The sequence below is a fragment of the Dama dama genome, chromosome 22, assembly GCF_033118175.1.
Source record: "Dama dama isolate Ldn47 chromosome 22, ASM3311817v1, whole genome shotgun sequence".
NCBI classification, from domain to species: Eukaryota; Metazoa; Chordata; class Mammalia; order Artiodactyla; family Cervidae; genus Dama; species Dama dama.
The window spans coordinates 3,839,363-3,865,543 of record NC_083702.1 but is presented as its reverse complement, the minus strand read 5'-3'; the positions used below and the strand labels follow the sequence as shown (position 1 = coordinate 3,865,543).

Here is a 26,181-nt window from a genome sequence, read left to right as displayed (position 1 = left end):
CCAACTATAGGGTCTGCCCTGAACCCAAGCCTGACGTTGTCTCCACCTGTCAGGGTTCAGTAACAGAGTGGGCCTGGGACAGTGTGGCCCCAGAAGACAAAACTCAGCACCAACATCGGTCAGTAAAAGCTCTTTATTCGTCCCCTCATCAGACATGTCTCTATCACCCCCAGGCAGTGTGCGCTGGCCCTGCAGAACTTACAGACTAGGACAGGAGCAGCTCTGCCCTCTAAGGACTGGGGGCACAGGGCGAGCCCATGGTCAGCGTCTCACCAGCTGTTAAGCTGGGGGCTGTGAGGGTGGGCGGCTGCGGTCCCTGAGCGCTGGCATCTGGGGTCTGGCTATGGGCGCCGTCTCTGCCAGCTCCTGACCCTGGTGCTGCTGCAGGCAGACCCCAGCCCCTCCGGGCTGCAGACACGGCTCCCAGTGGCCCAGGAAGAAGGCCGGCACAGCGGCTCCATCTCGGCCCCGTCTCTGACGTGGGCCATGGAAGCCCACGTGGGCACGAGCCCCAGGTGGGCATCGCTGCGGACCTGGTACCCGACTGCACTCATGGTCGAGAACTGCGCTGGCTGGCAGGCCTCGTGGAGGGGACTTTCTTTTTCTCCAAGTCTTGCTGGATTTCCTGAGGGAAAGCATCCATGTTGTCCTGGACACAGGGGAGGCAAAATCTCTTGGAGTAGAATAAACTGCATTCCTAAAAGAAGCAGGGGGGAGTTCTGAGTGCCACAAGAAACCCAGTGCAGCATCTCCCAGAGGGCAGCCCTTCACTGCAGGCAAGGCAGGGGGGTAAGGCGAGGCCCCCAGATACACAGCAGCAGAGAGGAGCTGGGGGTGTGGCCAGAGCCAGACAGCAAGAGGGAGAGGGGGGCGCAGGGGCCTGGCTGCCCACCTCCAGGAGGGTGGTCCTCATGTAAGAGAAGAAGAGCCAGTGGGCCTCCAGGAGGGCAGTGGGGGCAAATGAGCCAGGGCCGGAGCCCGCAGGCCGTGGGACTGGTTGGGTGAGACCTGCAAAGGCGGCCAGGAGAGACGGTGCAGCCTGGCTTCCGCAGGGCGGGGCTCCACCGTGGGCAGAGGATGAGCACAGGCCAGGCCCAACGGGCTGGAAACCCGAGGTCCCTCCCTCTCCCGGCTATCACAGTGGTGGGACAGGGGCTCGGTGACACCGGCGCTGGGAGCAGCCGGGGACGGGAGGGACAGCCCACAGAGCCGGAGGCCACGGCCGAGTGGCTGGTCCGGGCAGGAGGTCAGAACTGCTCCAGCACGTACAGTGGCGATCGTGGCATCCCTAAGACTGCACTGATTTCCATCTGGCGCAGGGCCCAGACCTGCCTCCCAGCCACCCTGCAGCCAGGTGTGGCCACGTGGCTGAGTCTGCTCAGCGGCGTCACCGCAGCTGTGTGCCGCCTCCTGGTCACGCCCTCTGAAGGGACAGGCGTGTGTGCTCCGGTCCCTTCCCATCAACGGGGGTGCATACATGACGGTGGAGCGGCGACGTCCCCAGGGGCCCTGACGGGTCCTGTGCTGAGGACCACCTGGGCCGGGCTCTGTTCGCCTCATCTGTCCTTTCCTCCCAGGAGCTTAGGCTGTGCCTCAACCAAGACAACCGTGGAGATCTGATGCCATACGGGGCCCCGCCCCGTCACCAAGCGCGGCCCGAGCTCCCGGGGCGGCAGTCCTGGCTGTCCCCCGCCTGGCCCCGCTCCCCTGACTCCAGCTGCTTCCCGTCCACACAGGGCCTCAGCCGCACCAGCTGCCCAGCTCCTCACACCCCCACGGTGGTGTGGCTCCCTCCGGGCCTTTGCCTGAGCTGAGGCTTCCTCCCACCTGCCAGTCTCATCACCTTGACTTCTGATGGATGGAGACTGGCTGTTCCAATCTGCTCTGTGACACAGCCCCCCGCCCCTCCATTGCTGGCCCTTGGCCCGCAGGCAGGGGATGCTTGGGCTTCAGAGTCAGGGTAAGGGTCTACACAGCTGCACTTCCATCCGTCCTCGGGCTTTCAAACAACAGGCTCAGCTAGCCCAGTGAACTGGGCCAACTCCACCTCTCCAAATCTCAGTTTCCTCACCTATAGAATGGGTGCAGCACTGCTCTGCCTAACCAGGCGGGGACAGGATTGAAGAAGGCGTTGCTGGCAACACACGTCCCAAGCACACAACAAACGCTCCAGAAAGCGCGCCCCTTCCTCTGGAAGGGCCCTGGAGGATGACTGGAAAGGCCATGACCCCACGGAGGGAAGAGCACAACGCCAGCTGCACCTGGTGGGGGAGGGGAGGCAACTTGGGGCTAAGGGGCGTGGGGGGTGGTGGTGCAGAGCCTCCAAGAATCTCTCTCCTCAACCCCCAGAGACCCTCACACTGACCCCAGCCTCCCTGTCCCCAAGCCCTCTGTTGACTGCAGGGACCCACCCATGATGAGGCAGAGCAGCTGCCCCCCAAGGGACCGTGAGGGGGCCCAGGAACACCAAGGCCAGGAAAGGGTGCCGCTCACACTGCCCCTGGGAACGGCACGAAGGTCACCTCTCCCGAGACCTTCAAACGGGGGAGAGAGGGAAGGCGTCCCCAGGCACACGCGGCTTACCCACCGGGCCCACACACACCAGCCTGCTGCACATGCTGCACCTCGAGCCGACGACCAGGAACCTGCCCTTGTCGGGGGTGAAGGGGTCCCTCAGCACGTAGCTCTCCTCCAGGAGGCTGCAGGACAGGAAGTGGGGGCGGGAAGGCCCGGACCTCTGCTGACAGGGACTCAGCAGCTGCACAGACCTCCCTGGGGGCCGCCCACTGTGGGTGCTCATCACGGGGAGGGGCCGGGCCCCCCGTGTCACCAAGCAGGAGCAGAGAGGAGTGAAGGGGCCAGGCTGGGACTGAAATGAGACCTGCTCCAGGCTCCGCGACAGCCGCCGCCGAGACAGAGAGCCGCTCCTCCTCAGCCCAGAGAAGAGCTGTGGCAACTCCACCCCAGACCCCATCTGACTCAACAGGACGGGGCTAGGGGCAGGCATGATGCCTCTCCTTGCCCCCAGGAAGACACCCACTCCCAAACGGCCTGCTTCCATGCAGGGAGCACGTGAAGCCTGCCGGTGGGTGCCCTGCTGGCCTCCATGCACCTCAGAAAGGAGACCAAGAGAGTCCTGAGGCGACACCCCCAGGATCCCCGCAGCTGGAGGGAAGAGGCCTGGCCTCCACCACCTGTCCCATGTAATGGACTGGTCAGATCCTCACAAGGTGGCGCCTAATGAAGGACGAGCTGAAGGTCAAGAATCAAGGCCTGGGACCCACTGGCTCTATTGCAGGCCTTCCCTGGGCAGATGCTGGCCCTCAGGGCTCACTCCCACCAGAACAGGAGCCATGGGCAGGCAAGTCCACCCGAGGCTGGCCCCTGGGCCTAACATGGAGGGAGGGACTGGGAGGTTCCAGCAGAGCCAGATGGCCCTTGAACCCTTCAGGTGTGGGTCACACCTGAAGCACCCAGAGCCCGGGCAGGGTGGGCCCAGACACGACACCCAAGCTCTGTGTCAGATTCAGGCTGGCGAGCTCTGGGGGTGCTCCTGGGCTGGGACACTGGTACTCACACGACAGACTGGCTGTCAGGGGGCTGCTGCCCCTTGTAGCTGTATGGAGCTGTTAAGGCACAGAGCTGGCACTTGAACACACCCAGGGGGTTTCGCTCTGTCTCACACGCCATCTGCAAGGTCAAGAGATGGGGCATGTCACCTGCAGAACCAAGAACCACCCACATCTCAAAGCTCCCCACTGCCTGCTTCTTACCCACAGAGAAGACGCGACCCTTACAGACAAGGGATCCCCAGTTCAGGGCAACTACGAGACCTGCTCAAGGTCACACGTTCTTGTCAAGTGTACATGAGGTAATCACCAAGACAAGACTATATGCTGGGCCAAAAAATGAGCCTCAAACTTTAAAAGCCTGAAATCATAAAGTACATTCTCTAAACCCTGAAATAATTCAATTAAAATCAGTAACAAAGAGATACATGGAAAATCCCCAAATATTTGGAAATTAAGTGATATATTTCTGTATAAATCATGATTCACAAAAGAAATCCCAAGAGAAATTAGAAAATAGCTTGAACTAAATGAAAACTAAAATATCAAAATATACACAATGCAGTTTAAGCTGATTTTAGAGAAATTCACAGCTTTAAATGCCTAAACTGGAAATGAAGGTTTAAAGTTAAGTCATCTTTCTACCTTAAGAAGCTAGAAAAAGGCAAATTAAACCCAAAATACACAGAAAAAAGGAAATAATAAAGAACAGAAATGAAAGAAATAGAAAATGGACAAACAGGGAAAAAAATCAATAAAACCAAAGGTGGTTACTTCAAAACATCAATAAAGTTGATAACCTCTAGTTAGACTGATCAAGAAAAATAGAAAATTTATACAAATTACCACAATGAGGAACAAAATAGGGGACATAACTGAGACTACAGACATTAAAAGGATAAGGGAATGCAATGACCTTTTTTACTAAATGAACTTGGCAGTTTAGATGAAACAAACACATTTCTTGAAAAAAACACCAATTATCAAAAATGACTCAAAATGGAAAACCTGAAAAGACCTATATTTATTAAGAAAAGTGAATCTGTAATTTTAAACTTTGCTTTAAAATGAAATAGAGCACCAGCAAAACTTCATGCCCAGATGGCTGTAAATTGTCAAGCATTAACAGAAGTAACACCAACCTACAGAAACATTCTGAATACAGAGCAGGGGGGCTTTCCTGGTGGCTCAGTGGTAAGGAATCCACCCACCAGTGCAGGATACAAAGGACGGATCCCTGATACCAGGAAGAGCCCCCATGTGGAGGAGCAACTAAGCCCATGCACCAGAGCACGGGAGCCGCAACTGTCGATGCACACGCACCACAGAGCCTGTGCTCTGTAGCACGAAAACCACCGCAGTGAGAAGCCCGCACACCACAACCAGAGGACAGCCCCTGAACCCCGCAACCAGAGAAGGCCTGCTCGCAGCACAGACCCGGTGCAACCAGAAGCAAATAAACAAATCACAGGAAACAAGAAAATACAGAGAAACAAAACTTTCAAAGAAATTCTGAGCCTATCACATGAACAACCAAACTGCCAGTACTACCTTGATACCATTAACTGGACTAGACTATCAGCTGAAACCTTATACCTGATTAACTGATTCCTGACAGCATTAACTGGAAAGACCAGAGATCTCTTCAAAGAATTAGAGATACCAAGGAAACGTTTCATGCAAAGATGGGCACAATAAAGGACAAAAATGGTATGGACCTAACAGCAGCAGAAGATATTAAGAAGAGGTGGCAAGATTACACAGAAAAACTATACAAAAAAGAACTTCATGACCCAGATAATCACGATGGTGTGATCACTTACCTAGAGTCAGACATTCTGGCAAAGTCAAGTGGGCCTTAGGAAGGAAGCATCACTACGAACAAAGCTAGTGGAGGTGACATAATTCCAGCTGAGCTATTTCAAATCCTAAAAGATGATGCTGTGAAAGTGCTGCACTCAACATGCCAGGAAATTTGGAAAACTCAGCACTGGTCACAGGATTGGAAAAGGTTGGTTCTCACTCCAATTCCAAAGATGGGTGATGCCAAAGAATATTCAAACTACCGCACAACTGCACTCATCTCACACACTAGCAAAGTCATGCTCAAAATTCTCCAAACCAGACTTCAACAGTACGTAAAGTGTGAACTTCCAGAATTCACGCTGGATTTAGAAAAGGCAGAAGAACCAGAGACCAAATGGCCAACATCTGTTGGATCACAGAAAAAGGAAGAGAGTTCCAAAAAAAAATATCTACTTCTGCTTTATTGATTATGCCAAAGCCTTTGACTATGTGGATCACAACAAACTGTAGAAAATTCTTCAAGAGATGGGAATACCACACTATCTCACCTGCTTCCTGAGAAATCTATATGTAGGTCAAGAAGCCAACAGTTAGAACTAGACAGGGAACAATGGACTGGTTCCAAATTGGGAAAGGAGTGTGTCAAGGCTGTATATTGCATATATTTAACTTATATGCAGAGTATATCAGGTGAAACGTGGGCTGGATGAAGCACAGGTGGAATCAAGATTGTGGAATCAAGAAATATCAATAACCTCAGATACACAGATGACACCACCCTTATGGCAGACAGTGAAGAAGAACTAAAGAGCCTCTTGATGAAAGTGAAAGAGGAGAGTGAAAAAGCTGGCTTAAAACTCAACATTCAAAAAATTAAGGTCATGGCATCCAGTCCCATCACTTCATGGCAAATAGATGGGGAAACAATGCAAACAGTGACAGCCTTTATTTTCTTGGGCTCCAGAATCACTGCAGAAGGTGACTGCAGCCATGAAATTAAAAGACGCTTGCTCCTTGGAAAAAAAGTTATGACCAACCTAGACAGCATATTAAAAAGCAGAGACATTACTTTGCTGACAAAGGTCCATCTAGTCAAAGCTATGGTTTTTCCAGTGGTCATGTATGCATGTGAGAGTTAGACTATAAAGAATGCTGAGTGCTTTTGAACTATAAAGAATGCTGATGCTTTTGAACTATGGTGTTGGAGGACTTGAGAGTCCCTGGGACTGCAAGGGGATCCAACCAGTCCATCCTAAAGGAAATCAGTCCTGAATATTCATTGGAAGGACTGATGCTGAGGCTAAGATGCCAATATTTCGGCCACCTGATGCGAAGAACTGACTCCTTGGAAAAGACCCTGATGTTCGGAAAGATTGAAGGCAGGAGGAGAAGGGGACAACAAAGGATGAGATGGTTGGACGGCATCACCAACTCGATGGACATGAGCTTGAGCAAGTTCCAGGAGTTGGTGATGGACTGGGAAGCCTGGCATGCGGCAGTCCACAGGGTTGCAAAGAGTTGGACACAACTCAGAGACTGAACTGAACTGATTATAGGAAAACTACAAAGCTATGACAAACCTAGACAGTGTATTAAAGAAGCAGAGACGTCACTTTGCCGACAAAGCTCTGTATAGTCAAAGCTATGGTCTTTCCAGTAGTCATGTAGGGATGTGAGAGTTGGACCATAAAGAAGACTAAGCGCCAAAGAATTGATGCGCTCAAACTGTGGTGCTGGAGAAGACTCTTGAGAGTCCCTTGGACTGCAAGGAGATCAAACCAGTCAATCCAAAAGGAAAGCAACCCTGAATGTTCATTGGAAGGACTGATGCTGAAGCTGAAGATCCAATACTTTAGCCTGATGTGAAGAGCCAACTCCCTGGAAAAGACCCTGATGCTGGGAAAGATTGAGGGCAGGAGGAGAAGGGGGTGACAGAAGATGAAATGGTTGGATGGCACCACCAACTCAATGGACATGAGTTTGAGCAAACTCCCAGAGATAATGAAGGTCAGGGAAGCCTGGCGTGCTGCAGTCCATGGGGTCACAAAGAGATGGACACGACTAAGCGACTGAACAACACAACAGAGCAATATCCTTCACAAACAAAATTCTTCAGCAAAATATTAGCAAACTGAATCCAGTAATACATAAGAGGCCTAGAGCATCAGGGCAGACTGGATTCCACCCAGGAACGCAAACCTGGTTCAACATTCGAAAACCAGGGAATGCAACTCAGGAGAGTAACAATACAGGAACAAACAGGGCACCATCATTTCAGGAGATGCATAAATTATAAGCATGAGAGAATTCAGCAGTTATTTTACAAAATTCAAGGCTCTGAGTGGTGTTTCAAACCTTCCTGGGCATGTGAGGCCTCTTTAACTCAGGAATTATCTTTTCCCAAAGACTCCACCCTCCACTGTCCATACAGCAGGCTGAGCTGCGGTGAAGGTTCGGCATCCTTCACGCGTTCCCTGCGCTCTCCCACCTCCCGGCCTCGTTCCTGGCCTTCTCGCCGCCTGGAGGGTCTCCCTCGTGTCTCCACCTAGGGGACTTCCCTCTGGCTTCCCTGCTTTCCGCTGTTTGAATATATATCTACTTTCCCGCCACCCCCACCCCCGCCCCACCCTTTAAACCTACTTATCTTGCTTGTGCTGCACTAAGCAGTTTGATCTGTGGCTTAGTATCTGTAGTTTAGGAAAATCCTTAACCATTATCACTTCATACATTTCTTCTTCAGCCCCCTTCTCTCTCGTCTTCCACGGACATCTCAAATACAAGTACGTTGAGCTCAGGCAGTGTCCCCGCGGTTCTCGGAACCTATGTTGTCACTCTCTTTGAGTTTCAGTTCGCGTCGTGTTTACCGCCCTGCCGTCAAGTTCACTGACTCTTTCCCTCGGTTCTGTCCAGTCAGCCAACCGGCCCTCGGACGGCTCCCGGGCCCGCAGCGCCGCGCAGCGCGGGAACAAGCCGGGCGCAAGTTCCGCGGCCTGGCCCCAAGGCGCCTGCCTCCCCTCTCAGAATCCCCGAGTCCTCCGCGGAGGAACCCAGGCCCGGCCAGGAGCGGGACGCCGATGAGGTGACCGGCGCGCGGCCGCACACGTCCCCTCACGGTCCCTCCAGGCCGCCAGGCCGCGCCACTCACCTCCGCTGCCTCTGAGGCGGCGAGGCCCGACCCTGGGCGCGTGCGCGGACCTGCCCCCACGGCCGCCCGCCTGCCCTGGGCGCCTGCGCGACGGAGGCGGGGCTGCGCGGCGGGGGCGGGGCTTCGTGGCGGACTTCCTCTTCGCCTTCCGCTTGGCTTCTGCGTTGGCTCGGAAGGTGAAGACTGCGCCTGCGATGCGGGACACCCGCGGTCGATCCCTGGGTTGGGAAGATTCCCGTGGAGGAGGGCATAGCAACCCACTCCGGTATTCTTGCCTGGAGAATCCCCATGGACAGAGGAGCCTGGTGGGGCTACAGTCCTTGGGGTCGCAAAGAGTCAGACACGACTGAATGCCTTTCATTTTCGCTTCCGCGTTGGCGGCGGCATCCCACACCCGAGATCTGCTGTCTGGCAGGGGCTGGGCAGCCCTTGGCGCGCCTTGACTAGTTCACGCCGACTTGGCCTGCCGTCCTGGCTGCTCGGAGGCTCTCAGCTTCCTTCTCGGTTTCCTTCGAGCTCCGCAGAGTCGGTGCTGCCTGTGTGCAGCCCCACAGACCGCCCACGCCCTGGGGTTTGTAGCCCCAGGCGGTTTCGCTCACCCTGTGCTTCTGAGAGAAATGCTCTGGTCTTAGTTCTCATGTTACCTGTCCCCTCACTAGGACGGAAGCCCAGGTTCTGTGGCGAGCGCTACAGGCAGTGGTTACTGTGTCCCCTGAGACAACAGATAAAATGGGTTCAAAATCGGTCCTGTCCCTTCCTGCTATCCTTGAAAACTGTGTGCACCTGGGGCTTGTCACTGTGCTCCTCCAAAGACTTGAAGTGATCTAAGTGGCCTGCAATGCCCTTCGTCATCTGGACAGATTCAAAAATAAAAACCAATACTATATAATCTTTGAATTGACCCAAAAAAATGCGCCTGTCCAGAGTCTCAGGAATTAGCAATCACTTTTATTATACTACTAGAACATGACCTCGACGTGTGCTTACGGCAATGGCATTTTTGGGGTCAATTCAACGATTATATACTGTTGGTTTTTATTTCTGAGTCTGGCCATAGATGGACCATCTTGATGAAGCATTGCCAATTTGACCTAAATCCACTCTCAGATATATGACAGCTTATCCCATGAATGCTGTCAAAGCCATTAGTTTGGACAAGTTCCTAGCTGCACTGAAAGAGCTAAGTGAAATAATATTCAAAGAGCAAATCATGTGGTCTTAGGCAGAAAATAATGTTAATTTTGATTTGAGCTGTCCACAGTTATTTGATTGCACTCATTTCACATGCTAGCAAGTAATGCTCAAAATCCTTCAAGCTAGGCTCCAACAGTACATGAACTGAGAACTTCCACATGTTCAGGCTGGATTTAGAAAAGGCAGAAGAACCAGAGATCAAATTGCCAACATCTGTTGGATCATAGAAAAAGCAAGGGAATTCCAGATAAACAGCTACTTCTGCTTCATTGACTATGTTAAAGCCTTTGACTGTGTGAACCACAACAAACTGTGGAAAATTCTTCAAGAGTTGGGAATACCAGACTACCTTAGCTGCCTCCTGAGAAACCTGTATGCCAGTCAAGAAGCATCAGATGGGACAATGGACTGGTTCCAAATTAGGAAAAGAGTACATCAAGGCTGTATATTGTCACCCTGCCTATTTAACTTACATGCAGAGTACATCATGTGAAATGTCAGGCTGGATGAAGCACAAGCTGGAATCAACATTGCTGGGAGAAATATTAATAACCTCAGATATGCAGATGACACCATCCTTATGGCAGAAAGTGAAGAGGAACTAAAAGAGCCACTTGAGGAAAATGAAAGGAGGGTAAAAACCTGGCTTAAAACGCAACATTCAAGAAACTAAGATCATGGCATCCGGTCCCATCACTTCATGGCAAATAGATGGGGAAACAATGGAAACAGTGACAGACTTTAATTTCTTGGGCTCCAAAATCACTGCAGATGGTGACTACAGCCATGAAATTAAAAGATGCTTGCTCCTTGGAAGAAAAGTTATGACAAACTTAGTGTATTAAAAAGCAGAGGCATCAGTTTGCTAACAAAGGTCTGTATAGTCAAAGCTATGGTTTTTCCATAATCATGTATGGATGTGAGAGCTGGAGGCTGAGCACCAAAGAATTGATGCATTCAAACTGTGGTGCTGGAGAAGACTACTGAGAGTCCCTTGGACAGCAGAGACATCAAACCATTCAATCCTAAAGAAATCAACCCTGAATATTCATTGGAAGGACTGATGCAGAAGCTAAAACGCCAGTACTTAGGTCACCTAATGTGAACAGCCAACTCATTGGCAAAAACCCTGATGCTGGGAAAGACTGAGGGCAGGAGGAGAAGAGGGCAACAGAGAATTAGATGACTGGGTGGCATCATTGACTCGATGGTCGTGAGTTTGAGCAATCTCCAGAAGATAGTGAAGGACAGGGAGGCCTGGTGTGCTGCAGTCCACGGGGTCGCAAAGTGTCAGACTGAACAACAACAGTTACTGATAAAAGGAAAAGTTTACAAAAATTCCAAAAGGATTTAAAATATCTAATAAAGCTTTAGAAAAAAATTGTTTCCCAAAAGAAACTGCATGTGAAATAGGCATTAAATCAAGAGAATGAAAAGACAAGCCATGTATGTACCCTGAGAAAACCATATTTCAAAAGGACACGTGTGCCCTAACATTCATTGCAGCACCATTTACAACAGCTAGGACATGGAAGCAACCTAGATGTCCATCAACAGAGGAATGGATAAAGAAGTTGTGGTACATATATACAATGGAATATTACTCGGGTATAAAAAGGAATGAACTTGACTCAGTTTTAGTGAGGTGGGTGAACTTAGAACCTGTTACACAGAGTGAAGTAAGTCAGAAAGATAAAAACAAATGTTGTATATTAATGTATATACACGAAATCTAGAAAAATGGTACTGAGGAACCTATTTGCAAGGCAAGAATAGAGACACAGACATAGAGAACAGTCTTGTGGGCACAGCAAGGGAAGGAGAGGGTGGGAGGAACTGAGAAAGTAGCACTGAAAAATATACATTACCGTATATAAAATGGTGAGTGGGAAGTTCCCGTATAGGACAGGGAGCTCAACCCAGTGCTGGCTGACAACCTAGAGGGGTGGGGTGGGGTGGAAGGTGGGAGGGGGGTTCAGTAGGGAGGGGACATATGTGTACTTACAGCTGATTGACGTTGTATGGCAGAAACCAATACGACATTGTAAAGCAATTAGCCTCCAATTAAAAAATAATAAAGGCAAGCCATAGAATGGGAGAAAGTATTTGCAAAAGACATATATGATAAAGGACTGTTATCTGAAATATACAAAGAACTCTTAAAGCTCAACAACAGTAATAAAAACAACCCAGTGAAGGATGGGCCAAAGACTTTAAATAGATGCCTCACCAAAGAAGGTACACAATGGCAAGTAAGCATATGAAAAGATGTTCCACATCCTGTATCATCATTGAAATGCAAATTAAAACAATAATAAGATATCACTGCACAGCTATGAGAGTGGCCAAAATCTGGAACACTGACAACACTAGATGCTGCTGCAGGTGCAGAAAGCAGGAACTCCCATTCATGGCTGGCAGGGATGCAGAATGGTGCTGCCACTTTGGAAGTCAGTTTTTCAGTTTCTTACAAAAATAAACATACTCTTACCATATCATCCATCAGGTGTGCTCCTTGGTATTCAACAAAGGAATTGAACTTCTGTCCATATAAAAACCTGAACACAGATGTTTATTACAGCTTTATTCCTAATCATAATTGCCAAAACTTGGAATCAACCAACATGTCCTTCAGTAGGTCAATAGATAAATAAACTACAGACAAAGGAATATTATTCAGCACTTAAAAGAAATGAGCTATCAAGCCATGATAAGACATGGAGGACATGCAAGTGTATATAACTAAGTGAAAGAACCCAATATGTAAAGGATACATAGTGTATGGTTCCAATTCTATGACATTCTGGGAAAAGGCAGAACATTGGAAATACTATTCATTTTATATATTTTTAGTTAAGTGAAGACTGAGAAAGATTTGAAAATTGAAAAATAAGAAATTGGCTGCAGATTAGAATCTAAAGCAAAGCATTGCTACTAGCAACAAAAGGGGGTACTCTGGAGGATTCGTTCTTTATGCACTTCATCTCACTTAAGTACAACCTTACTCTTCCCTTCTCCATTTCTTCCAGTAAAATTAAGCTCCAAAGACTGGCATTTTGCTTTTAGTGCTGAATGAAATGCTAGAAGCAGGGCTTAGTTTTTAAGTAAACTCTTAAAAGTATAACATACATACAGAAAAATACATACTTCTTAAATGTGCAGCAAGGTGAAATCTCACAAAGTAAATACGACAGTGTATCCAGCAGCCAGGTGAAGTCTTCCACAATGCGAGACACTAGAGGTTTCTTCTGGCTCAAAGGAAAGGTTGGCCCTCTGTAGGGTGATGGAGGGAGCATGCATTTAGAGAACTGAATTTATGGCCAAGAGACAAAATGCCTTTAACTGTTGTATATTTTTAAAGTAAATATTTAAGAGTATGAAAAGGACATCTTTTGGGGGGGTGTTAGTCCTAGAAGGTCTTGTAGGTCTTCATAGAACTGTTCAGCTTCTTCAGCGTTACTGGTCAGGGCATAGACTTGGATTACCATGATATTAAATGGTTTGCCTTGGAAACGAACAGAGATCATTCTGTCGTTTTTGAGATTGCATCCAAGTACTGTATTTCGGACTCTTTTGTTGACTATGATGGCTACTCCATTTCTTCTAAGGGATTCCTGCCGATAGTAGTAGATATAATGGTCATCTGAGTTAAATTCACTCATTCTGGTCCATCTTAGTTCACTGATTCCTAGAATGTCAATGTTCACTCTTGTCTGCTCCTGTTTGGCCACTTCCAATTTGCCTTGATTCATGGACCTAACATTCCAGGTTCCTATGCAATATTGCTCTTTACAGCATCGAACCTTGCTTCTATCACCAGTCTCATCCACAACTGGGTATTGTTTTTGCTTTGGCTCTATCCCTTCATTCGTTCTTGAGTTATTTCTCCACTGATCTCCAGGAGCATATTGGGCACCTACTGACCTGGGGAGTTCAACAGAGTACAGCATGAGAAATGCTGGGCTGGAGGAAGCACAGGCTGGAATCAAGATTGCTGGGAGAAATATCAATAACCTCAGATACGCAGATGACACCATCCTTATGGCAGAAAGTGAAGAACTGAAGAGCCTCTTGATGAAGGTGAAAGAGGAGAGTGAAAAAGTTGGCTTAAAGCTCAACATTCAGAAAACTAAGATCATGGCATCCGGTCCCATCATTTCATGGCAAATAGATGGGGAAACAGTGGAAACAGTGGCTGACTTTATTTTTATGGGCTCCAAAATCATTGCAGATGTTGACTGCAGCCATGAAATTAAAAGACGCTTACTCCTTGGAAGAAAAGTTATGACCAACCTAGACAGCATATTGAAAACCAGAGACATTACTTTGTCAACAAAGGTCCATCTAGTCAAGGCTATGGTTTTTCCAGTGGTCATGTATGGATGTGAGAGTTGGACTATAAAGAAAGCTGAGTGCCGAAGGACTGCTGCTTTTGAAGTGTGTTGTTGGAGAAGACTCTTGAGAGTCCCTTGGACTGCAAGGAGATCCAACCAGTCCATCCTAAAGGAAATCAGTCCTGAATATTCATTGGAAGGACTGATGCTAAAGCTGAAACTCCAATACTTTGGCCACCTGAGGCGAAGAGCTGACTCATTTGAAAAGACCCTGATGCTGCAAAAGATTGAGGGCAGGAGGAGGAGGGGACAACAGGGAATGAGTTGGCTGGATGGCATCACCAACTCAATGGACATGGGTTTGGGTGAACTCCAGGAGTTGGTGATGGACAGGGAGGCCTGGCGTGCTGCGGTTCATGGGGTCGCAAAGAGTTGGACACGCCTGGGTGACTGAACTGAACTGAACTTAAAGAGTATAATATACACACAGAAGCAGGCTTTACAAATACAAGTCTTCTTAATTAACACAACAGTTTGAGGTAGATGAAAGACATGTAGATTCAGACGGTGTCATCTCTCTGCATACAAAGCTTGTTCCACTCCTCTGAGTGAAAAACAAATCCAAGAACGTCTATCTCATTTTCCTGGGCAATGCACACTCAGGAGGCATGAATAACTATTTCCAACTTGTTCTGAAAAATACCTGTCCTGTGCCTGGAAACGTGGTAAGAACAAAAGCATCTTAAAAGACTCCTTTAGAAACTGATGCCATGTTCCAGGAAAATGACCTTCTAAAGAAACCTGAATTTATAGTTTTCTCATTACTTTGTTTTCCTGATATTAACTTAATAAAACAGCCAGTTATTTTTACCAGAAAAATGGATTCATTCAGGAGCAGCAATGAACTGCAGTTTCAGACATGTAAGTCTGGTAGAACACAGAAAAGAGAAGTCTTTAATAGAGAAAGGGTAGCTGGAGGGGCTTTTCACTGGCTGAGCTATGACAGCGTCTCATTGGCTATGCAGTTGCCAGGCAAGGAGAAAATCTTTCTTCCTCCTGCATCACTTCCTGCCAGTACCTCTCTTCCAGTTGGGACCTGTGTTGACCTGAGTGGGACATGCATGAGACCCTGCATCTGGCCTCCCGACTCCATTTTCATGAGGTTTCCCTTTATTCATTTCCATACTGACGATGTTATAATTGGCATCTCTGAGATTTCGAAACTATAAGAATACGTGTCATTGCTTACACTGGAAGGCCCCTGGCACTCCCTTCGTTCCCAGTACACATGGGAACAGCCCTGCGAATCTGCTAGACTTCTCCCTGTAGCCCCAAGTGAAGAGTCGTGTCTCCCCGGGGCATTCAGCTGCCATCCCTGATCCTGTCTCAGGGGCTCCCCAGCCCCAGCCTTGTTCTTGGACTGCCAAGTTGGCCACTGCTTGCTGACTCTGTCACGCCTCCAAATCATGAGATTCTGTGCTGACGTGGGGGCTTATTTCCAGGGAAGGGAGCCCAAATAGTGTGACCCTGGGCCTCCCACAGCATCAGAAGGGGTGGAGACTTAGGAGGATGCCTGAATTTGGGAAGAATGTCTGGGCTCTCCCCACCCTCCCCCAAAGAGCACCTGAGACCCCCTCACCTGCCGTGGGTCTTCCCCGCCGCTAACAGGGGCCTGGCCCACAGTTCCTGCACGTTGCCCGGGCTTACACTGCTCAGCTCTGTGTTCCATGGGTGAGTGCACCTGACCAGAACCCAGTATGAAGAGTTAGCCCCAGTTTTCCACGCTCTCAACCAGTTCAGAAGTCGTGTGCTAATGGGAGGTGTTAACCATGAACATGAACTTCACTCAGAACAGTGGGCCAGAACCTGGGCACACCTGGGACTTCCCGCCAGGGTAGAGAGAAAACCCAGAACTGAGCTTCTGACTCTTAACTGTTTGGGTGGCCTTGGGCAAGTCACAAAGCTTTTTCATTTACTCACCTGATGAAGAAGACTGCCCCCACAACAGGGAGGAAGGGATGGAAAGCCTATACCTGTGCATGCGCCCATACCTGCCAAGGTGTGAAGTGCCATGGCCATGCACTGCAGATCAGCACCTCCGGGGTGCCAAGTGAAATTGAAAATGTTAGTCAGTCGTGTGCAACTCTGCGACCCCATGGACTGTAGCCTGCCAGGCTCCTCTGTCCATGGAATTCTCCAGGCCCAAATACTGGAGTGAAGCCATTCTGCTCTCCAGGGGTGATGAGTGACAAACACCTGGGAGAAAGCGGCCACGACCTGTGGGTTGTTCCGCTTTGCTGACACTGGATTTGGAGGGCAGGCACCATCTGTGTACCCACCCTATCACAGAAATCACTGCAGGCCTCATAGAAAACATCATACATTTAATTCACATCAAGCTTAAAGTGGCATCTATGTAAAGGAACATGCTTTAGGGTGAAAATACAGGAGCTGTTACACCATTTTCTTAACTAACGTGTTATAAACAAGCCACCAGGCCATCAATAACCAAAAGCTCAAATCCTAGAAGTATATATGGCAACACACATTACATGGAATATTTAATATCTTTCAGTGTGAACCCCTCAACACAAACACATGACTTGTTCTCTCAGAAAAGGCATGTTTCATAGACAGAAACATGTTACTAAATTGTATATCCATAACTTGCAGTAGCCTTAAGCAGCAGATGAGAAGCTTCACATTGATGTGCCCTGGTCCACATCCCTCCATTTCCAGGCAAAAGGGCCACTCCTGGGACCCCTCATGAGGCCCCTCCAGCCCTGCCCAGCTGGAGTGTGGAGAGGGGAGTAAGGAGGCGGGGAGGCGCTGCAGCCCCATCTGCAAGGGAAGGGCCAGCAGGACTGAGGGACCTGGGCTCTGCCCGGAACCACGAGCCCTGGCAGCCCAGCCTCGGGGAGAGGGGGACCACAACAGCAGGAGCATTCACCTGCTGCTTCTGACAAGCTGAGATGAGGCTGGGGGCCCTTAAAGCTCCCTCCCCCAAATCTAGGTCTCTAACCCTCTAAACTGCAGTCGGTGCCAAAAACAGCAACTTCTAAGAAAAAGGGAGATGAACCCAGGACTCACAGATGGTCGCCCTCCTCTCTCCGCAGAGGCCACACTGCCCTTGACCCTCCTTTCAAGTCCCAAGAGTGGAGGCCACCACGGCAGACGTGTCCAGACGTGGGGGTGTGCACTGTGAAGGATGTGGAGAGAAAACACAACTGAGCCACTAAACATTCCTTGATCCCAGAAACTGAGCCTTGGGGAGAAACCTGCCTGTGGGTCTTGACACGGTCCTGGATCACACGACGAGGTAAACCATTTTCTTCCCATTAATGTTCCTGGTCTTCAGCCCCAGGTAGCGGCGGCTGTTCTTCTCTGGCTGCCCATACACCATGTTGATGAAGAACTTGGGTTCGTCTTCTGCCCTGGGTTTGAAGCACAGGCAGCAAAAAGCAGATCGTAGCCGGCGACACAGGTAAGTCATGGCTTCCGCCTCTTCTGAGGGCTCCTCATATACGGGCTGCTTCATTTCCTCGTAGGCAGACAAAATCACAGCACGAAATAAGTTGATCAATATGCAGATCATCACCAGTATGAAAGATGAGAGGAAGAGGATCCCGAGAACCCGGTTATTGAAAAATTCAGTGTTCTGAAAAGCTGAGACACAGTAGGAAACTGCCGTCTGGGTGGCGTGGATCATGTCACTGTAGTTCCACTCGTCCTGCCCGAACACCAAGTAGCCGAATGCCATGAAGACAAAGAAATACACAGACAGCATCAATGCCATGTGGCAGATGCCAGGAAGGGCAATCTGGATGGCCCTCTGAGCCAGACGCACATCGTAAAAGACCCTGGAATACCGGAGCGTCTTCAGGACCGTCAGAAATACCAGGAAACCCAAAATCATCTTCATGGTGTGATCCACTTGAGCCACTGCATGAAAGGGAATGAAATCCTCGGGATTTGACAGGTAAGCCCGAACTACACCGATGGCCAAGAAGTACTTCCTGAAAAAGAACACGATCAACAAGGCAAGGAAGAATTTAAGAGCAAAGCTGACCCAATTATATACACTTTTCACGTAGGCGGTCCATTCATCCGTGATGACATTGACCTCATCGGCAATATAGGCAAGAAAGAAAAGGTAGATAGCCACATACAAGTAGATTTCTTCTGAGTATTTTCTGTTGAAATGAGTGAGCGAGAAGGAGTGAGCATTCAGGCTAGTGTTCACAACACCTAACTGAGAGACCTCGAAGATGACCGAGATGCTACAGAGGAGACTGATGTCTGGATTGAAGGTGGTCAGTTCCACAATCACAGACCAGGTCTTCTCATCCAGCCAGTGGCTTTTCTGGAGTTCGCTGAGCCTCAGTGTGGAATTAAACTGCTGCTCTGCCGGAAAAAAGTAGAAGGTGTACCCTCCTGAGCCGTAGGTATGCAGCAGCCCATGGGAAGCGTACGCCCATCTCTTCTCTGGAGGCTTATAAGTAAACCCTTTGGTCGTCTTGTCAGTGTCCCGCTTGCTAACTTTATTCCATGACCCAGAGTAGTTTTTTGTGTCTTCTGGGTCCATCCCATATTCGGGGTGACAGCGAATCTCTCCTTTGAGGCTGCCCTCCACAAATTTCTTGGCCGGCAGACACGTTATCTCTCCAGGTTGCGCCCTCACCTGCCTCATCAGCGGCAGGCCAAGGATTTTAGAGGAGCTGTCAGGGAGAAACGTGGGATTTGGGTCATTGTGGAGCAGAGGCAACAGCACCCCATTCAGCCACTGATAGATGCCTTCCAGCCTGGTCACGCCTGCCAGATCCACAGAGAACTGGTCACGAATAAACTGATTGTAGTAAAAGCTGTCAGTGGGGCGTAGGATTGTGACTAGGCTCAGCAAGAGAGCCAGAAAGATGAAGTGAGTGAGGATGTAAATAAGGAACAGGAAAGCTCTTCTCTTGATCCTCTTCTTTCTTTTGAATATTGTGATTTCATCTTGGGTCAGAGGCTGGTACATCCTTGAGTTTCGAAGCTCCATGACGAACTGGTGGCGTCTGTCCATTTCTTCTGGGTCCTTCCAGAGGTTTTGCAGCTTGATCTCAGTGAAGTGATAGTTGCTGATCCACGAAAGGTTCTTCGAATACTTGGCTGCACTTGTCCTGTAGCTTGACAAAAGCATGATTTTAGATGGCTGCACTAGAAAGACTGACAAGGTGAATGCACAGAACGATGCAAACAGCCATGCTATTGACTTTTCGAGGCCGTAAGTCAGTCCATAAAATATGATGAAGTAGGAGGATACTGCACAGGTGAGAAAAACTAGGAGCCAGGCCACACTAACGCAGCACCGTGGCAGGACCATCCTGGGCTTCTCTTTGAGGGCTCGCGAACCTGGCTGGGGAGGCAGATCCTCGGAAGAAACGCTTTGATTGTCTTCAACATTTGGGTTATTGGTGTTTTTGTTCTTCTCCTGGGCCCTAGAGATCTTTCTTTGGGTGCCAGAGGCCTTTCCTGGGGTGTCGGAGACCTTTCTCAGGGTGCCGGAGACCTTTCTTTGTGTCCTGGAGACATCTTTTTGGGGCCTGGAGACCTTGCTTTGGGTGCCTGATATCTTCTTTTGGGTGCCAGAGACCTTGCTTTCTGCTTGCTTGGGCGGGGGCTGTCCTTTAGAGGTGACCTCGACAGAAGACTTGGGTTTTGCAGGATGGCTGTTAGACTTCTCAGGCTCCTGGGAGTGTGTCTTGTTAATTTCGTATGCATGCCACTTTCCCAGCCGTTCTTCCCAGTGTTCATTTGCAGCTGGCTTCAAAGGATGCTTCCGAGGAGTGACCTCATTTAGAGATACAAGAGGTCTCCTCTGGGAATAGATGAACAAAGATGTGATCACTAGTTGCACAGGGAGGGTAATAAAGGCACTTTCCAATCCGATCACCATCGACCTGATGTACCTCTGCTCCTGTGGCTCTGCTTCGATCTCCTTGTCTAGATGAAAGAACATAATATTACACAGAAGTGTGGACAACAACATGGCTAAACAACAGGACAGCCTCTGGAGCCTATTGAACGGTGCAGAAATGACACCAGAAAAAACAGAGAACCACAAGTGGTTTCTCCCCAGGTTATAATTTAAATCAATGAGGAAAAAGTCCATTTTCTTCAGAGGCTTATCTGGGGGGATTACTTGAAAGGTTCGGTCCAAAGAGGATTCGATAGAAAACCATTCTCGGCACATGAAGAGCCAGATGTGTCTGCTGAACAGATTCTCCACTTTGATTCTACTTAAATACCATTCAGGGGACCTGCCCTCATTGTTGTGCCACACACGGAGGGAATGGATGTCCCCCAAGTCCTTTGTCGTCGCTAGGAGGAAAGTGCAGATGCTTCCTCGGTAGAGAGTTGTAAATTGTGGGTGGCTTAAACAGTGCACATCACTGCTACCTTCGGTTCCATGCAGTTGGATAAAGACATTGGCCCTGGTCCCAGAACCACAACGGCTTCCTGTAAAAACAGTGACTAGGTAACACACATTATCATAAGGATCATTATCAAGCAGAACTATCATATGCTCCCTAAGATACTGGTCCATTTCATCTCTGTGCAAGGCCCAGAAGGCAAGGACCAAGTACAACAGCAAAATGAGAAGTACAGTGAAGAGGGTCACGGGGTTTTGGGTGATCTTCTTGATGACCTCCAAGTGTAAATCCACAGGGTTAGGGACCACGATCACCTTGGCCGTCAAATAGTGGGTACGCAGGTGAAGGTTGGCCTGTTTGATTATATCCAGCTGCCGCTTGGCCCGCCGCGGGTTCTTGCAGACACAGTGCACTCTTTGCCAAGTGGTCCTCTCTCCAACAATGCAGGTGTCTTCTCTCCAATCGCTCTGGATCCCAAACATATTCAGGCATGTAATGCTGAAAACAGAAATTCTCACCAACTTGTTATTGCGCTTTAGGACGAAGCGAGGTGCCTGTAGAAGCACGCCGACGGTGCACTCGGAGGAAGCGGTTCGCTGAGCTATGAGCTGCAGCAGGGCCGCGGGGAGACAGACCACTCGGGCCTCCTTCACCGGACACTCCGGGTCAAACAGGTCACTCTCGTTGGCAATTGGAGGGATTTTATGGGGCACCAGGTAGCTGGTCATAAAAGAGTTGGGTGTGATCTCACGGCCCGCGTACACAGACACCGTGAACAACACGGACACTTCTGCCATGATGTGGATCAACACGTCCCTCCCTGCTGTACAGTCCACAACAAAGCTAAACGCCCCTGTCGTCTTTCTCAATGATTCATCCACTGCATAAGGCTCTGAGCTGGGCCCCACCGTGAGATTAAAAGTTCCAAAGCTCAGGTTTTTCCTGATGAGATACACTTCCACTGCATCAGGTGGGATCTCAATCCCGTCACCCGTGGCCTCGACTCCTGTCATTCGGAATCCAACCACCTGGGTCAAACTGTTTTCCCCATAATTTAGCCAAGGGAAAGGGTCATCCACAAATTCACAAAACATCGTGGAAATCGGAGCGTTGGCAGGCAGACTAGGAATGCTGTTCACGTTTAGGGTGGGATAAAAGCAATTCTGACAGTGCTTCTGGGTGCTGAAGAACTTGGTAACATTCCACTTTTCTGTTTTCTTGACATACATTCTAAAGTTGGAGGTCCTCAAGGCAGTGGTCTCGTTCTCTGGCACTTTCACAGCCAATACCGTGTCTGCTAGAGATTCAACCACGTGGAAAGGCTCTTCGAACACTTCATAATGAACCAGCAGTTTCAGTATGTTAGACAAGGTTGTTAATATTCCAGTGCACACACTTTCTATTTGCTCAGAAGAAATGCGCTTATCTCTCTGATGACTATCTTGGAGGGCTTGGCTTGCTTGCCAAGTCCTCACTGTGGCCAGTTTCTGAGAGAATGCATTGATCTCAGAGGTTTTCTCTGTTAATTTAGTAACAGCCATGACCACCTGGCTAATATTCACCAAAGTGTTTATAGGAAGAATGAGTGTCTGATTGAAAAGGTGTTCTCGGAGTTTAATTTTCTCAGCTTGAAGACGTACGTCAGTTTTCATGCTATTCAAGACAGATGCTATTACATATATTAAATAACTTGCATTTAGAAAATCCTGCTGTTGAAGCAAAGCAGACAGGGAGGAATTTGGTCCCATGGTGAAGTTGGATAACTCCTCCAGCACAGTCATTGATGACTTTACGTCAGTGGGAGGCCGCACAGTGGCGTAAAAGTTCACCTGAGAAAAAGCTCCCAGAGAGGTATTATATGCCTGAGCTATTATTTTCAAGGCATAATGACTGTCCAACACACCAACAGGGAGAAAGGAAGGGGGTGATGTGCAATTCTTCCCCAAATATAGGACGGACCCAAAGTTATTCTCTTTCAAAGAACTGATTTCACCAAAACCATGTACATCAGGAACTATTATTTTATACGTAAGAACAATGTTCTTATCCTTGAAACAAGTACAAATGACAACAAACTTTGTAATGAAGGAAATTCCTTTCTCTGGAACAATTTTGCAGTCTGTGGTTACTGGCACATGGCGAATAATGAAGGGATACCTTAAGGCCAAGGTGACTCCACTCCAAGTTGCTGCATTTAGAGAAATCCAAAACTTATCTTCCCTGAAATTCCAGAAAGCAAAAGGCTTTATAGACACGTAGGCACCATTCCGTCCTGTTGACGTTTGCCCCGTCCAGTCAAAAGGCACCTCCTGACCTGACGACGTCAGAATGGACCACCAATAGACATCTCGGCCTGCCGTACAACCTGTGCAATCCAGAGACAACGAGAATCTCTCTGATAAAACCAAAACCTGGTCACAGTTTTCAATACATGAGATGCTTGCTACCAGGGCTCCTTGAAGCACGTGCAGTGTTGCATCAGCAAATGCTGACCTGCCGGTCTTCTGGATCACCAGTCTGAAAAAATATACACGGCCACCTTGAAGTGTTCCTGGAGAAAGTGTGAGAATAGGACCAGAGGCCAATGTCCACTTGAGATCAACCTGCTCCGGGAGACAAACTTCCTTGCTTATCACTGTAATTTTTTTTCCATCATAGTTTCTTGGGTTTGTGGTACAGTACCAGAGAAACTTAAGTCTCTCTCTCTCTAGAGGGTCTGTTTCCTCTGGATCAGAAGACATATTTCCATTGAGAGTCACCCCATCTGTGAAATTAATTGTGATGTTGGAAGGCCCTGAAATAACAGCATTCAGGGGACGTCTATAAATGACGACATAGATGCCATCTGATCTGCTCTGCCCTTCAACCTGGGGATGCCGCGATCTGAGAACCGCCGAAAAATTAAACAGATATATTCCCCAAGGTAAAGAATATGGGGGTATAATCAACACTGTTACAGATCTACCTAACCTGACTGGTGGGTTTCTCAGAGGTTTACTCCAGTCGGGCACGGCTCCTACATAGGGCACGGGAAATATAGACCAGATCCGCTCATAGTACTCTTGGGTTGGACAGAAGAGGATGACTGTTGCATTGAAGGTGTCTCCCATGTCCCTGGTCAGTCGCACCGGTTTATCGTCGTTCCTATTTATCCGCACGCGGTCCAAATGACAGGCCGACGGTCGGGTTACCTGACAGGACACCGAGGACTCAGCGGGTTCCGAGCTGTTCGGGCTGACAGCTTCTAGGACGACCGGGGTGGGCCCGTCCGTGGGACACTCGGTTCGGGCCACGAATCCCGGGTAGGAGCGCCGGGCGCGGTGCAGAGCCCGACGGGGCAACGCGTGGTGCTCGGCGGCCGCAGGCCCGAGCAGCCCGAGGCGGAAGGTCCACTCCAGAGGCCCGAGCGAGCGCGGCAGGTGGGACAGCCAGCGCAGGGAGAGCCGGCCGCCAGGCGCGGACAGCTGCAGGTCCACCGGCGCGGGCGCGGGCGCGGTGGCGGCGGCGCGGCGGGCGCGCAGCTGGACGTGCGCGCGGAGGCAGCGCGGCGCGAGGCCCGCGGGACGCCCGGCCGGCAGGCAGAGGCCGCGGCGGCCGCTCAGGAAGATGCCGCCACCCGGGGCCGCGCGGGCCCGGAGGCTGACGCGGGCGCGGCCGGCTCCAAGGCCGCCAAAGCCTGCGCCCCGCTCCCCAGGGTCCCGGGAGGCCCTCACCGAGCGGAGCGCGGCCTCCGGGCCCCGCGCCTGGACGAGGGCCTGGGTCTCGGAAGGGGAACGCCGGGCCGAGGCGGGCGTCGGGACGGGGAGGTCTCGGGACGGCGAGCCGGGCGCCTGCGGGGGAGCCGGGGGCGGAGGCTGGCGGCCAGGCCCACAGCCCAGGCCCAGGCCCAGGCCCAGGAGCAGGAGAGCCGGCCCGGGCCCCATGGCAGCGCCCGGTGCGAGCTGCGTCGGAGGCGCAGGGCGGAGGGCCAACGGACAAGGCGTGTGCGGCGCGGGCCGGCCGGGGCGCGGGCCGGGGTCACGGCGGGCGTGGGGTTCGGGGGCTACGGTGGCCGTGGTCAGTGGGCTTCCTGCGGCCCAGGAAATCAGTCGTTCAGTTTCCTCTCCTTGGGTCTGACCTGTGAATTCAGCTTACACTTTCACTTACAGATACTTAGAGTTTCTGTAAAAATCCCCACAGTTATTGATTTGTAATTCAGTTTTGTTATGGTCACAGAATATTCTGTGCGATTCTTTACCGTTTCGAACGAGTTGAGACTCGTGTGAGTCCACCGTGTGGTCTGTCTTAGGTCCATCTGTGTGTCCCATGTCACCTGAATAGAATGTGTCTTCCACTGTTGTTGGGTGTACTGTCCTCTGTTTGGGAGTCAAGTCAAGAAGGGTGGTGCTGTTCCTTAGATCTATGTATTGTCTGCAGTGTTTTCTAGTTCTAGCAATTGCTGAGTGAAGATGATAATATCCTACTGCAACTGTGATATTGTGTATTTCATACTTTAATTCTGTTAACTTGCATTTCCTATATTTTGGAGCTCTATTTATTAGGTAGATACACAATTGTCATTATGTCTTCCTGCTGAACTGTCCCTATTATCATTGTGAAATGTCTTTATCTCTGGTCAGAATCTTTGTTTTACAATCTCCTTTACCTGATATGAAAATAACCACATTAGTCATCAATTATATATCAATAAAACAGGGCGGTGCGTGGTGGTGGTGGGGATGAAGTCCAATAAGATGACCACACTTGCCTTCTCATGCTTATTTTCTAGGTGGCATGTATTTTTTTCATTTATTTGCTTTCAAATTATTTATGACTTTATTTTATAGTGTTCTTTTACAAGCAACATTTAATAGAGTTTTACAGTTTTATCCACTCATTCAATCTGTTCCTTTTAACTGAGTTATCTAGACCATCAACCATTAATATTCATTGGAAGGACTAATGCTGAAGCTCCAATATTTGGTCACCTGATGGAAAGAGCCAGCTCCTTGGTAAAGACCCGGATGCTGGGAAAGATTGAAACAAATGGAAAAGGGAGGGCAGAGGATGAGATGTTAGATAGTATCACCGACTCAATGGATGGGAGTTTGAGCAAGCTCTGAGAGACAGTGAATGACAGAGAAACCTCGCGAGGTTCAGTCTATAGGCTGGCAAAGAATCAGACAGGACTTAGTGACTGAACAACAAGAAATGGCCATCAGCATTTAATGTAAGTACGCTCAGCATCTCATGTGATTATTGATATGTTTGGATTAGATCTGTCACTTCAATTATTTGTTTTCTTACTTTCTCCGATTATCCATTGTTATGTCTGATTGTTTTCCTTTTTGTTCCCCATTAATTCATTTAACATCGGTCATTTTAGACAGCTTTCAAGCACCTACTATACACCAGGCATTTTTCTAGGCATTAGCCCTAGGCCTAGTTCCCATGGAGCTTCCATTATAAAGGGGTTTGTTGCAGGAAGGGGGACCCCTTCCAGGGCCCGAAACTGGGCTCTTGTCTAACACTCAGAAATGAATTGCCCCGAGGAGACACATGTGCTGACAAAGCAAGAGATTTTATTGGGAAAGGGCACCCGGGTGGAGATAAGGAGGGTAAGGGAACCCAGGAGAACGGCTCTGTCACATGGCTCACAGTCTCGGGTTTTATGGTGATGGGATTAGTTTATGGGTTGTCCTTAGCCAATCATTCTGAGTCAAGAGTCCTTCCTGGTGGTG

The 26,181-nt window shown here is 49.4% G+C and overlaps 2 protein-coding genes across 3 annotated transcripts; both read right to left on the bottom strand.

The window, feature by feature from the left end:
• Window positions 1-118: 118 nt before the first annotated feature.
• On the bottom strand, window positions 119-8,514 carry CDPF1 (cysteine rich DPF motif domain containing 1). Of its 2 annotated transcripts, XM_061124335.1 has the most exons (5): window positions 8,016-8,514; window positions 3,578-3,690; window positions 2,584-2,699; window positions 893-1,008; window positions 119-697 (listed from the first exon to the last, which is right to left on the bottom strand). In XM_061124335.1, exons 2-5 carry the CDS (start codon window positions 3,688-3,690, stop codon window positions 551-553), a joined length of 492 nt encoding a protein of 163 aa, XP_060980318.1. In that variant the 5' UTR covers window positions 8,016-8,514; the 3' UTR covers window positions 119-550. The 2 variants fall into 2 exon arrangements, with proteins under 2 accessions (XP_060980318.1, XP_060980319.1); XM_061124336.1 differs by lacking the exon at window positions 893-1,008 and having other exon boundaries at window positions 2,588-2,699.
• Window positions 8,515-17,355: 8,841 nt separating this feature from the next.
• Window positions 17,356-21,474, bottom strand: LOC133043025 (polycystin family receptor for egg jelly-like). Its single transcript, XM_061123918.1, has 2 exons — window positions 20,695-21,474; window positions 17,356-20,025 (listed from the first exon to the last, which is right to left on the bottom strand). Exons 1-2 carry the CDS (start codon window positions 21,472-21,474, stop codon window positions 17,356-17,358), a joined length of 3,450 nt encoding a protein of 1,149 aa, XP_060979901.1.
• Between the last annotated feature and the right edge of the window lie 4,707 nt (window positions 21,475-26,181).